We start from the raw sequence: 14,036 nt of genomic DNA on the forward strand, positions 1-14,036 counted from the left end.
TTATCTTGTTGTATTCATTCATGGGCATCCCCGTCCTCACTGCCTTGTCATACAGCTGAGTTTCCTCGTTCCAGGATACATTGCATGAGCAAATGCTCCCAAAGATCCAGCAAGTATATAAGTGACTTCACAGAACACTGCTATAGCTGATTTAGTGATACTCTAAAACACCAGAGTGACATCAACCTTTAGCTGAGGGTGCCAACATACATATTTTTCCATGTAGTGTTAAACCTTGTCTACTTATTGTCTTCTCTGTATTATATAGAGTATATCCCAGCTGATTTTTATAGTTTTTTCTTATATTTATGAATGACCAAAAGCATTATAAGGTATGGAAATCTCTGCAATCTTGACAGTGACTCAAAGTTATAACTAGGAGGCCTGTGTGATATGGTTAAGTTGCATATCAGCTGATATTGATAATTATTGATAATTTTTAATGACTTGTCCTATTTTTATAGTTTTTTAAGACCAGTGTAATTTACCCTCTTTATTTTGAATTTAACCACTTTATCAAGTCCCAAAGGTTATGATTATGTTAACACAACAATGAAAAACAAATAAAATCACGCTAACAATTAAAAATACTGCCACACCGGAGAGCAGACTTTAGAGGAAATGACACTAAAGACATGCCGGAGCGTGGAAGGACTTGATGCCAAGTCTTTTAGAGCTGTATGTAGATGCTGTTGCATCGAGCAGAAAGTTGACCCTGAGTGGTGTCCTGCAGGGTCTCAAAAGGAGGAATGTTATCTACAGAGAAAAACCTCACTTCTTTTTTTGTAGGACACAAATCAAAACAGAAGAACAGCCGCCCTTCTTATTCTCCTGCATGACCTTCCGAGTTGAAACGATGGTAATCTTCAAGTTGACTTAACGTACATTTTAAAGTTAGCAGGTGAACTTTCATTTACAAGTTTAACCAACTTGAAAATTCTTACAGTGTGTGTGGAGCAGCTGACTGATGCACAGAGCCCAGCAGGAATCCATGGGATTAAGGGAATCCAAGCAGAGTACCAAGTCAGCTACAATGCTGTGGTAAGGAGAGGGTGGAGAGGTTGAGTGTGTGGATGTGATGATCACTAATCTCTAGTCCTTTCCACTGACTTTTTATGTTATTGTGTATGGGCCCAGCCTAAGATCAGTAGAGTGACTCTCAATATTTGTCATCCTCCTCTTCAGCAGACACTCTGATCCTCAACTTTTGTTTAAATACGCAAATTAAAAAAGAATGTTATTTGTTTGTAATGTCAGTCATGATGAATCCGTTTAAATTGCTGCACATCTGCAGTAAATGTTGAGAAGTGCTGCTTCCTCGTCCAACCACCCACTCCTTTCAGGCAGGAAGAGTTGCCACATCTGAAAAATACTTCCTAACTGAGGTAGCGGTCAAGGCCTGTGTCTGTGATTCTCAGTTATCTAGCCTCAGGATACAGAGGCTGAGGATGAGTCATAGCACAGCACTACACCTTCTGCTGGCAGGCACCCAAAGGAGAATGTAAAATGTGAGTGCTTGTTGTCATCCTCCTGTCGGACGGAAAATTAAATGTGCATGCGGCCATGCAGACGTCTGAGAAGTCATCGGATTCTTTACTTCTGCAAGTTAAAGTTCTGCATTAAGAATGTACTGAAGACAGACAGTTTAAGTTTTATCTGCAACTATACTTGATGCATCAAAGGTAAAAGTACTCATTATACAGAATTGTTCCTTTCTAAGTGTTGTGTTATTATCTTGTATTAAAATATTAGATTATTGGTATCTATGCATTAAACTTAAGGGGTAAGCATTACAACTACAAACAAAACTCATTACATCATAACAATATTATGTGTTGAAAACTTTTATCTGGAAGTAAACATGTATGTAACGCTGTGATCTCACCCTCTCACTGACGTTACATAGTGCAGAAACAAGTGTCATGGTCATTGAAGGTAACTCCACCACTGACACTTGACTGCATCAGTGTGGCTCATGTTAAAGGTAACCGGTGGAGGATGTGATTGTGACAGGCTGTGATTAGACTATGGACTATGGACTTTGCTTTTGCTGTAGTTATGGGCCATGGTTATTGTTGCTGTGGCTCCAGTGATTAGCAGGGCTTTATACACAGATCATTAATGTGTAACACTAGCTAACCTACATGACAGCTGTGAACTGACATGAGTGAGTTGGCTAGTCATAGAGCTACAGCTACAGCTACTACCATAGCCACGTCAATAATAATAGAGCCACCCACAGCAGTGGCTACAACCGCAGCCAGTGGCTTTCGGCTACAGATGGAGCTCAGTTTTCCGCCACAATATATTATAATAATATTAGTACTGACCTTTTTTTAGACTGCTTACAACCACACCAAAATTTTATGAGCCCAATTAATTTCTGTTTCAGATCTGTGCTTTGAGAACAAACTAGTACCTGAAGAAAATAAGACCTTTCCCTGCTTTTATTATACAAGAAAATAAAATTTTCTCTGGATGTGTGTTGTCAACCCCGTTTTTAGCTGAAGAGCAGAGAGAATCCAGTATGATGACTTTAGAGGTCACATCTCTGCCTTGGCAAGTGATGAAGTGTGCACCGGAGGGGTTTGCAGCAGAGTTTGATGCCACCACAAAGAAAATCTTCCAATCTACTTCTTCTTGATGCTGCTTTGCATTAAGGCACTTGCGGTGGTTTTGAACTCTCAGTCAATCTCAACATTACAGATTCTTCCATACTGACACTTGACAGAAAAGTCAGTCAAATCATGTCTTGATCCCCAAGATGCAGGCTTCTTGCACTTTTGATTTTTCCTAGTAGATGGTGCTGTTACACCACCTTTCCACCTATGACAGACACATCACAGCTGTGACTGTCATCCCCATGGATCCACATATACTGAGATATTACTTCTAGAAAGCAATCTTAAGTCACAACATAATCATTTTTTCTTTGTGTTTTTTATATGTTACACATTTTGTAGTTTTCAGAAAGAGGGCTTTGTTCTACTCATGAGGTCGGTTGGGAATCACGTGGAGATGTTATTGTCTGGGACCTGCAGAGCTATATACAACAACTCAAACATAATGCCAAGAGCAGATGACTCTTTTTAAGTTGAATGTTGTTGAAGGTGTTGGACATGTTGAAGATCCTACGACATCATCGTTTTTCTTGTCCGAAATCCACAACCACAGAGGTTTCTGTTTTTATTTTGCAGTCAGTCTTGGTGTTGTTTGCCTAAAATGTAACCTGCACATCTGCTGTGTGCAACTGTGGTTTGACAATGTGGAGAATGAATCCAAATATAGACTTTATATGGAGCAGATACCAAGATAACAGATACCAGAGCAGGCTATAAGAAAGGCCTTCCTCCGTTAATAGTTGTTATGTCTGGTTGGTATTCATGCTGTGATAGAAACAGAACTTTCTGTCTGTGTGGTCACATATCAGGTGTTCGAAAAATGTAGAATAAAAGTGGAGAGATGAACAAAATATGACAAAGGGGGTTTTGCGGGATTTTAGAGAAGGTTTGTATTAGTGTGACTTCACCAATCACCTCAGCGCACCACAGGAAAATAACAGTTTGCCGGTGTGAAACTGCGTTTTTCCACCTCAACATGAAAATAAAGCCTGTACTGTGCTGTGTGTTTCTACTGTGTATTTCTACTGTGTGCTGTGTGTTTCTACTGTGTATTTCTACTATGTGCTGCGTATTTCTACTGTCTAATTCTACCGTGTGGTGTGTATTTCTACTGTGTATTTCTACTGTGTGCTGTGTATTTCTACTGTGTATTTCTACTGTGTGATGTGTATTTCTACTGTGTATTTCTACTCTCTATTTCTACTGTGTGATGTGTATTTCTACTGTGTGATGTGTATTTCTACTGTGTATTTCTACTCTCTATTTCTACTGTGTGATGTGTATTTCTACTGTCTTTCTACTGTGTGTTGTGTATTTCTACTGTCTATTTCTACTATGTATTTCTACTGTGTGCTGTGTATTTCTACTGTGTATTTCTACTTTCTATTTCTACTGTCTATTTCTACTGTGTATTTCTACTGTGTGCTGTGTATTTCCACTGTCTATTTCTACTCTGTATTTTTACTGTGTATTTCTACTGTTTATTTCTGCTGTGTGCTGTGTATTTCTACTGTCTATTTCTACTGCGTATTTCTACTGCGTATTTCTACTGTTTATTTCTACTGTGTGCTGTGTATTTCTACTGTGTATTTCTACTGTGTGATGTGTATTTCTACTGTGTATTTCTACTGTGTGATGTGTATTTCTACTGTCTTTCTACTGTGTGTTGTGTATTTCTACTGTGTATTTCTACTGTGTGCTGTGTATTTCTACTGTGTATTTCTACTGTGTGCTGTGTATTTCTACTGTGTATTTCTACTGTGTGATGTGTATTTCTACTGTGTATTTCTACTGTGTGATGTGTATTTCTACTGTGTGCTGTGTATTTCTACTGTGTATTTCTACTTTCTATTTCTACTGTGTATTTCTACTGTGTGCTGCGTATTTCTACTGTCTAATTCTACCGTGTGGTGTGTATTTCTACTGTGTATTTCTACTGTGTGCTGTGTATTTCTACTGTGTATTTCTACTGTGTGATGTGTATTTCTACTGTGTATTTCTACTCTCTATTTCTACTGTGTGATGTGTATTTCTACTGTGTGATGTGTATTTCTACTGTGTATTTCTACTCTCTATTTCTACTGTGTGATGTGTATTTCTACTGTCTTTCTACTGTGTGTTGTGTATTTCTACTGTCTATTTCTACTATGTATTTCTACTGTGTGCTGTGTATTTCTACTGTGTATTTCTACTTTCTATTTCTACTGTCTATTTCTACTGTGTATTTCTACTGTGTGCTGTGTATTTCCACTGTCTATTTCTACTCTGTATTTTTACTGTGTATTTCTACTGTTTATTTCTGCTGTGTGCTGTGTATTTCTACTGTCTATTTCTACTGCGTATTTCTACTGCGTATTTCTACTGTTTATTTCTACTGTGTGCTGTGTATTTCTACTGTGTATTTCTACTGTGTGATGTGTATTTCTACTGTGTATTTCTACTGTGTGATGTGTATTTCTACTGTCTTTCTACTGTGTGTTGTGTATTTCTACTGTGTATTTCTACTGTGTATTTCTACTGTGTGCTGTGTATTTCTACTGTGTATTTCTACTGTGTGCTGTGTATTTCTACTGTGTATTTCTACTGTGTGATGTGTATTTCTACTGTGTATTTCTACTGTGTGATGTGTATTTCTACTGTGTGCTGTGTATTTCTACTGTGTATTTCTACTTTCTATTTCTACTGTGTATTTCTACTGTGTGCTGTGTATTTCCACTGTGTATTTCTACTGTGTATTTTTACTGTGTATTTCTACTGTGTGCTGTGTATTTCCACTGTGTATTTCTACTGTGCTGTGTATTTCTACTGTCTATTTCTACTGTGTGATGTGTATTTCTACTGTCTTTCTACTGTGTTGTGTATTTCTACTGTCTATTTCTACTTTGTATTTCTACTGTGTATTTCTACTTTCTATTTCTACTGTGTATTTCTACTGTGTATTTCTACTGTGTGCTGTGTATTTCCACTGTGTATTTCTACTGTGCTGTGTATTTCTACTGTCTATTTCTACTGTGTGATGTGTATTTCTACTGTCTTTCTACTGTGTTGTGTATTTCTACTGTCTATTTCTACTTTGTATTTCTACTGTGTATTTCTACTTTCTATTTCTACTGTGTATTTCTACTGTGTATTTCTACTGTGTGCTGTGTATTTCCACTGTGTATTTCTACTTTCTATTTCTACTGTGTATTTCTACTGTTTATTTCTACTGTGTGCTGTGTATTTATACTGTCTATTTCTACTGTGTATTTCTACTGTTTATTTCTACTGTGTGCTGTGTATTTATACTGTGTATTTCTACTGTGTGCTGTGTATTTCTACTGTGTATTTCTACTGTGTGATGTGTATTTCTACTGTGTATTTCTACTGTCTATTTCTACTGTGTATTTCTACTGTGTGCTGTGTATTTCTACTGCCTATTTCTACTGTGTGATGTGTATTTCTACTGTCTTTCTACTGTGTGCTGTGTATTTCTACTGTCTATTTCTACTGTGTATTTCTACTGTGTGCTGTGTATTTCTACTGTGTATTTCTACTGTCTATTTCTACTGTCTATTTCTACTGTGTGATGTGTATTTCTACTGTCCATTTCTACTGTGTATTTCTACTGTGTGCTGTGTATTTCTACTGTGTATTTCTACTGTGTGCTGTGTATTTCCACTGTGTATTTCAACTGTGTGCTGTGTATTTCTACTGTGTATTTCTACTTTCTATTTCTACTGTGTATTTCTACTGTGTATTTCTACTGTGTGCTGTGTATTTCCACTGTGTATTTCAACTGTGTGTTGTGTATTTCCACTGTGTATTTCTACTGTCTTTCTACTGTGTGCTGTGTATTTCTACTGTGTATTTCTACTGTGTGCTGTGTATTTATACTGTGTATTTCTACTGTGTGATGTGTATTTCTACTGAGTGCTGTGTATTTATACTGTGTATTTCTACTTTGTATTTCTACTGTGTGCTGTGTATTTCTACTGAGTGCTGTGTATTTCTACTTTGTATTTCTACTGTGTATTTCTACTGTGTGCTGTGTATTTCTACTGTGTATTTCTACTGTGTGATGTGTATTTTTACTGTGTATTTCAACTGTCTATTTCTACTGTGTGATGTGTATTTCTACTGTGTGTTGTGTATTTCTACTGTCTACTTCTACTGTGTATTTCTACTGTGTGCAGTGTATTTCTACTGTGTATTTCTACTGTGTGCTGTGTATTTCCAGTGTGTATTTCTACTGTGTATTTTTACTGTGTATTTCTACTGTGTATGTCTACTGTGTATTTCTACTGTGTATTTCTACTGTGTGCTGTGTATTTCCAGTGTGTATTTCTACTGTGTATTTTTACTGTGTATTTCTACTGTGTGATGTGTATTTCTGTGGTGTATTTCTACTGTGTGATGTGTATTTCTGTGGTGTATTTCTACTGTGTGATGTCTATTAGCCAGTCAGACTTACAATAAACATGATGCATTACTATTGTATAAGACAACTTTGGGTCTAAAGGAGGAGTAGATGTGATGTTGCTTTGTCACAGTTTTATATCTTATACATAAGACAACTTTTGCTGTTTGACTCAGTTCTGCTCTGTTTCCTTGAGCCCTGCCCAGGTCACAAAGCTCCATATCCCAGCATTACTGTATGAATGGCTTAGCAGGAGTAATAGGATGACATTTCCCAAAGAAGTTGCAGCATTTGTGTATGCTGCCACAGTCAACAGAATAAATATCAGTAGAATTCATCCAATTTAATTAAAACAGTAGCGTTAGCATAGCAACAGTGGCTTCTAGTGGGCTGTAGTAACTGGTGTCCTTGGTACGTTTCATTTGTGTGTGAGAAACTTGCTTTGCTGTGTCGGGCGACGGATCAACATTCTGTTCTCAGCTCAAAGCAGGTGTTGTGATTGTGCTCAGTGTCATCTTATATTCCTCCCCAGCTCCCTTTCTGATATTTTCTATCCACAAATGTACAAATGCGTCACTATTCTGTACTTTGGGAAGACAGTGGGGATACTGTGGACAGACTGAGCACACTTTGGGTTTACTGTCATACGCTGTGTCCTTAAGAAATAACAAAAGATGAGTTTGGTCCTGTCCACTGTCAAAAATTGACCCAAAACATTTCCTGTCATACATATAGTGACTAATTGCATTTGTTGAAAGTAGCAGTAACAAACTAAGACATTTATTCACAACAGGATGAAAGATGAACAAAAGATGGTGAGAAAACTGAAGGACTATTACTAAAAGACTAAAAGCTAATTTCATTCAAGAGAACAATTAACAGATTAACAGAACATGAATGCAATAAACAGTGATGTTGACACTGTCTATTGTTTGCTCCTTCAGCTCCTCCCCCCGTCTCTGTCCCTTGCATTGTGGATCCAAACTTTAATGCATCCCCCCACTTCTGATGCCATGGCCTGGCTGATTTTGTCACATCATCTAAGTAACAAAGAAATCAACAATGTGTGCATTGCATGATTTACATGTATACATTTTCTTTTCTGGGGATAGCCTATGACTAGGCCTAATGAGTAAATATAGCCCTCATCAGGTATTATGGCACATTTTAAGATAGAGTGCAAAGGGTGATTTCATTGAAAGAATGTATTTGAACAACAGACTGTGATTAGAGTTTGAAACAAAAGAACCAAGTAGTTTACACAGTATGAAACACGACTTAATATGAGCCCAAGCCTTTTCAACATATAGTATGATGACATGTCTCTGGAACTTTCCACACAGGGCCTTTAAGTATAAAGTAGCAAGAAATGGAAATACTTGGGTAGCCTAGTGTTCAGTACTAGACCCAAAGTTGTGACATACAAACAGCATCTGGCTTATACAAAGTAATGCATTATGTTTATTGCAAGTATGACTGGATAGTAGAAACAGTATGGGTTCTTTTGTCGTGTTGGTGCAGAAATGCAGTTTTACACAGGCAAATGTTTTTTCTCGGGCGTACTGAGATTATCTTCTTGACTGTGCCGGTGATTTGTGACATCACACCAACATTAACCTTCTCAAATCCTGCAAAAACCTCCTTTTTTCGTGTTCTGTTCATCTTTCCACTTTTATTCTACATTTACATCTACAAAGTTATATTCCTATCATGGTGTGAATGCCAGCCAGATGTAACAAATATTAATGACAAAAGGCCTTTCCTATAGGCTACTCTGGTGACTATACAGCCATGGTAGGCAACAAGTATGTGTTCTGTAATGGAGTCATTCTGCACATTGTCAAGCCACAATTGTGCAAAGCAGATCTGCAGGTTAAAATTTATGCACACAGCACCAAGACTGTTGCAAAATAAAAACAGAAACCTCTGTGGTTGTGTGGATTACGCACAAAAAGTGTGATGACGTAGGATCTTCAACATGTCCAACAACTTTAACAACGTTCAGAGTCGTCTGCTCTTGGCATTGTTTGAGTTGTTGTATATTTGCTCTGTAGGTCCCAGACAACAAGAAGCTTCCTCTGAAGAAAAACATCTCCACGTGATTCCCAACTGACTGTGATCTACGCCTCATGAAAACAGAGCCCTCTTTCTCTAAACTACTAAATGTGTAACGTATAAAAAACACAAAGATAATTATCATGTTGTGACTAAAGGTCGTTTTCTAGATGCTTCAATTAACATGTGGATCCATGAGGATGACTTTCACACACTGCGACGTGTCTGTCACATGTTAAAGATGGTGTAACAGCACCATCTACTAGGAAAAATCAAAAGTGCAAAAAGCCTGCATCTTGGGGATCAAGAGATGATTTGCGACCCTGAATGACTTTTCTGTCAAGTGTCATTATTTTTATTAGAAATGTCAAATGTAAACAAGTGTTGTAAAGGTGCAAAGATTTGCAATGACATTACAATAAAAGTGATATCGATTTTGGAGTCAAAATAGCCTCCATGCAGCTGTAAAAACAAGATATGTAATATGTTAAAGCACAGTCTTGGTATCTTGTAGTTACATCAAATCATTATTACATAATCATATGGTAAATACTGTTAGCGAAAATGCTAATAATCATATTCAGGCAAACACATGTTCCCTTTAGCTGATTGGTTAAGATCTAAGGCAGCTGAACTCTCATCGGCTGCTGTTAAAAGTGTGCCGGTAGAAGATTTTGACGTTCGCTGTGTAATCCATAGTTATGGTGGCTCCCATACTTTTAGCCCCCAGACTAGCGCCGCCGAGGGCTGAAGACTGCTGCAAAGTCATGAGGCTGTAGCCATGGAAACGGCCCTTGAACTTGTCAGATGATGCCACTTCATCCAGGACCTCGGTGAACCCTGAAACACAGAAAACAAAAGAGAGGAAACTGAGATTTAGTGGAACTTAACTGAAATTTTCTTTCAGTGTCAAATTCATAATAAGTTAAGGGCTTCGTTTTGTTGATCTGAGGGATGCTGACCTAACTTCAGAAGCTCCCAGCTCCTCCACACTGAGCCCTCACACAGGATGGGCAGGCCGAGGTCACCACTCAATAGAGGCTGCCATAACAGTCAGACGAAGACATTACAAAAAATTCATGCAGTGAAAGTTTAGAACAAAATAACAGTACACGTGTGTGTATGTTACCTCTTGTGCTGTTGGTAAGACTGCTTCTACGTGTTTAGCCAGGACTCTCCCAGCCTGAGTGAACACATATTTGCAGAGAGCGTCCCCTGTTTCTGCAACTTAAACACGTGCACACAAACACTTTTCACTTCCACTTTAATCTTTTATTTTTTTTCTAAACAGAACCAAGCAGGAAGTGATGCACCGCCTACCTTCAGCCAGCTTCTTGCAGAAACCAGCAAAGTGGGACTTCTGGAAGTTCCTGTAGAGGTGTGGCAACATGCCCATCAGATCTGACACCTGGGATAAATTGGACATATTGTATTATTCAGAGAGATATTTGATTCTCCTAAACGATGAACATATTCTCTCACTGTTGTTGCAGTCTGACCTGGAAGTATTCCTCCATGGCTTTTCTGACAAGTGTGATGTCATGAGGAGGAGCAACCAGGTTGTCTTTGGCATCAAACACCGTCTTCACAGCCAAATGGGAGATCCAGAATGCTGAGAGATAGACAGACGTCTGTGTAAAGAGTCTGATCCAGTCAATAAAGCTTTAAAATATTCATAAGCATATCGCCATGGTTACCTCCTCCCTCGTCGCCCATCATGTGACCCCAGCCTCCGCAGCCGATCTGTGAGCCATCGGGATTGAGTAATTTGCAGTTAGAGCCGGTCCCTGATATCAACACTACACCGCCTACAGAGAAAACAGAGCCGCCAGTCAGCTGTATATGATACTAATGATGAGTGTGTTGAGCTCATTAAGCCATAAAGTTTGGAAAGACATGCTATAGATGATAGGATTTATACAGCCACACCTAAAGGGGGTAAAGTGTCAAGCCTCGCCCTGTTTTATGGTAACGATTTACACCGTGTCTGTAGCTGAGTATCTTCCAACTTTTTATGTAGATAGGACAATTGTAGCTACTTCATAAATTCAGACAGTAAAACTCATTTGCTAAACAACACCTGATGTGCATATTTATACCTTTTGAAAATGTATATAGTTTAAAATATCTATGGCATTTTATCACATTAATGCACATCTTTATGGTACAAATGGTTGAAAATAAGAATGCATTTACGGTATTGAGATGAAACTAAAATGTTACAAAGTTTGGTTTCTGAGGTTTTACTGCAGCACAATGAAACAATAGAAAAAAAGTATAGTTACCACGATCACTGGCTGTAGCGATTGCGCCGATGGCATCGGTGGTGATGAAGTAGTGCTGGCTGAGAGCAGGGAACCGTTCCTTCATCTGAGCGATCAGTTTGTCAATGGCGTCCTTCTGCTCCCCTCCACTCAGAGACATGCCCTGCGCACACACACACACATTTAAATGTTCTACTTATTTGTTCATCAAATACACATCAGGAAGTCAAAACAAGTGTGTAGGCATTTGACAAACTTTGAAAGTTTGACTGACCAATGAGCATAATGGCGTATTCGGATCCAGCCCTGCCTCCGTCTTGGCTCTCTGGACCATGTCGTTGATGACTTCGATACATTTGTCCACCCCGACCAACTGTATACACAAATAGATGCACACACAAAGTCTTTATGCCTTCAGCTTTTATAGTTTACTGACATTTACTTTGGTTATGAGAGGGAAATAAATCAAACAAAGACTTTAAATAATGACAAACTCCCAATATTCATCCAATCTTTCCTCCCTACAATCCTTACTTTGTTTCCTACATCTCTCCTGTCTTACCCAAAATACCACCATCCCCCCCTACTGCTCACCCAGTGGTTGGAGCATGGTCCCTCTGTCTCTGCCAGGATCTTTCCATCTGCTGCCACCAACACAGCCTTGGAGTGAGTCCCGCCACTAGACAAACAGAAACACACACCTTACGAGAATAACAAAAATGCATTTGTTGTCTATAAACTCACAGGTGCAACTAAGGACACAGATAGGAAGTGATCACGAGACACATAAAAAGTTCCCTTGTCCTCCAGTCAGGAGACTATAATCAGAATGAAACTAAGCTAGTACGCTAAATTTCAAGATGGCAGCCGCGAAAAAATGTCTAGATGCTACCCTTAAGTGATATTAATTCATAAAAAGTAAAAGAAGAAAGGTTTTGCTGTGAATTTAACTCATTCTTACCCCTCTACTCCGCCGAACATCGATGCCATGTCTCACTTCCTGTTTTGGTCCAGTCAAAGTGCGCAAATATCGCGAGAGCAGCAGCTCGACTCCAACCTGCAATGCTGATTAATAACCAGTAGGTGGCAGCTGTGTTTAGGGGAAAAAATCACCCTCGACCTTCAGTTCACATCATGTCATGATGATGATTTTTGATTTGTTTTTATATATATATATAAAAAAAACATACAGTAAGGCAGAGGATGTGTTTAAGTTTGGTGGAGGAACACTGGAAAATTGTGTGTTTTGACTCATGGTCTAAAAATCCATAGTTAGTCAGAGATTTAGCACCATCTGGTTATGGGCTGAAAACAGGGACAACTTTAAGCTGCAGTGTGAGCCAGCAGGAGGCATCTGCAACACATTAATGTTGAGGCCAGCATCTCTTTGCCAACACAGGCTGCTTAAAACATATCTACCATTCTTTGGCTACCCTAGTATCTGTAGATAAAGTGTATTTAAGTGCTAATAATAGTAGTGTTCATAGAAACTGGGTCTAACTTTATGACATTTACAAATTTTTCTCAGTTATTGGAGTGACCTGCTATGTTATCATTAAGTTTCATGACCAAAGTAAACACCACATGTTGTTAACATTACGCCTATAGGTTGTAGTTGTATTCGAAAGTACGTGTGTCAGAGCTGTAACCAACAGAGAAGTTACACAAGAGTGAGGAGGTGGGAGGAGAGGAAGAAGAAGAAGAAGAAGAAGAAGAAGAAGAAGAAGAAGAAGAAGAAGAAGCGGCGGCTCGGTGCGCTCACCACGCGCTGCTCACTCCTCCTGCGGAGAGAGAGCTGCGTCAAACACCGCAGACTTACTACAATACCGGATATTGGCTAATTCAGATTTCAAAATAAGACATATAATAAGCAAAATCCTCACTTTTTTTCCACATAGCACACACGACAATGTGAACTCATTAATAAATATTTACCAAACTCTCTCAGGTCACTATTGAGCTCTTCTTTAAATAATAAGATTTAATGATTAACGCAGATATTTACCATCATCATGATAATCATTCACATGATACAAAGCAGTCATGCTCGGTTTGATACCTACTTCAAGAATCAGTTCACATTTCTGTCAGTTTTCAGCATTTTTCAAGGTTTCTTTTGAGAGTAGTAATTGTAATTGTTAGGGCTCGCTTGGACAGAAAATGGGCCATATCATCACATTAATTGAGCCTGGGTGCCTACAGTCTGCTTTACCCCATTTGTAATCCAGCCTGGGCAACTGTCTGGCTGGATTTCTACAAGGCAACACTCGCAACTGGCTTAGTTTCAGGTTTACAGTGAGGCTTTTGTGGTCATTTATTTAATTGTAAATATGTTTGGTCATATATCATGCACTCTATCTATTAAAAAGTATAAATTCAAATGGTAGGGGGCTTAAGGAGACAAACTTGAGGCCCTGTCTAGTCTAGTTTGAAAGCCTTGATTATCAATGTGGTAGTTACATGGTGCACATTCTTAAATATATTTTGCTTTTTCAAGTTATTACTAAATAATGAGGCCTACTAGTTACTAACTAATGCACTAAGGAAGGGAAAAACAGGGAGGTTAATAACCGCACACAACTTAGTTTTTGATCTCGGGCCAATAAGAAAGTTAATGTATCCCGAAGTAAACAAAAAACAGGTTTCCATGTATTATTTCCTGACCAATTAAAATAACTAAATACCTGTGAAGCACTG

At 38.5% G+C, this 14,036-nt stretch overlaps 1 protein-coding gene across 1 annotated transcript; it reads right to left on the bottom strand.

Moving 5' to 3' along the window:
• Positions 1-9,403: 9,403 nt before the first annotated feature.
• nagk (N-acetylglucosamine kinase) lies at positions 9,404-12,406 on the bottom strand. Its single transcript, XM_073475075.1, has 10 exons — positions 12,301-12,406; positions 11,934-12,018; positions 11,614-11,712; positions 11,361-11,502; positions 10,773-10,883; positions 10,575-10,687; positions 10,396-10,483; positions 10,205-10,302; positions 10,038-10,116; positions 9,404-9,915 (listed from the first exon to the last, which is right to left on the bottom strand). The coding sequence occupies exons 1-10, from the start codon at positions 12,327-12,329 to the stop codon at positions 9,713-9,715; spliced, it is 1,047 nt and encodes a 348-aa protein (XP_073331176.1). The 5' UTR covers positions 12,330-12,406; the 3' UTR covers positions 9,404-9,712.
• Positions 12,407-14,036: the final 1,630 nt, after the last annotated feature.

The sequence above is a fragment of the Pagrus major genome, chromosome 10, assembly GCF_040436345.1.
Source record: "Pagrus major chromosome 10, Pma_NU_1.0".
In the NCBI taxonomy this organism is placed as follows: domain Eukaryota; kingdom Metazoa; phylum Chordata; class Actinopteri; order Spariformes; family Sparidae; genus Pagrus; species Pagrus major.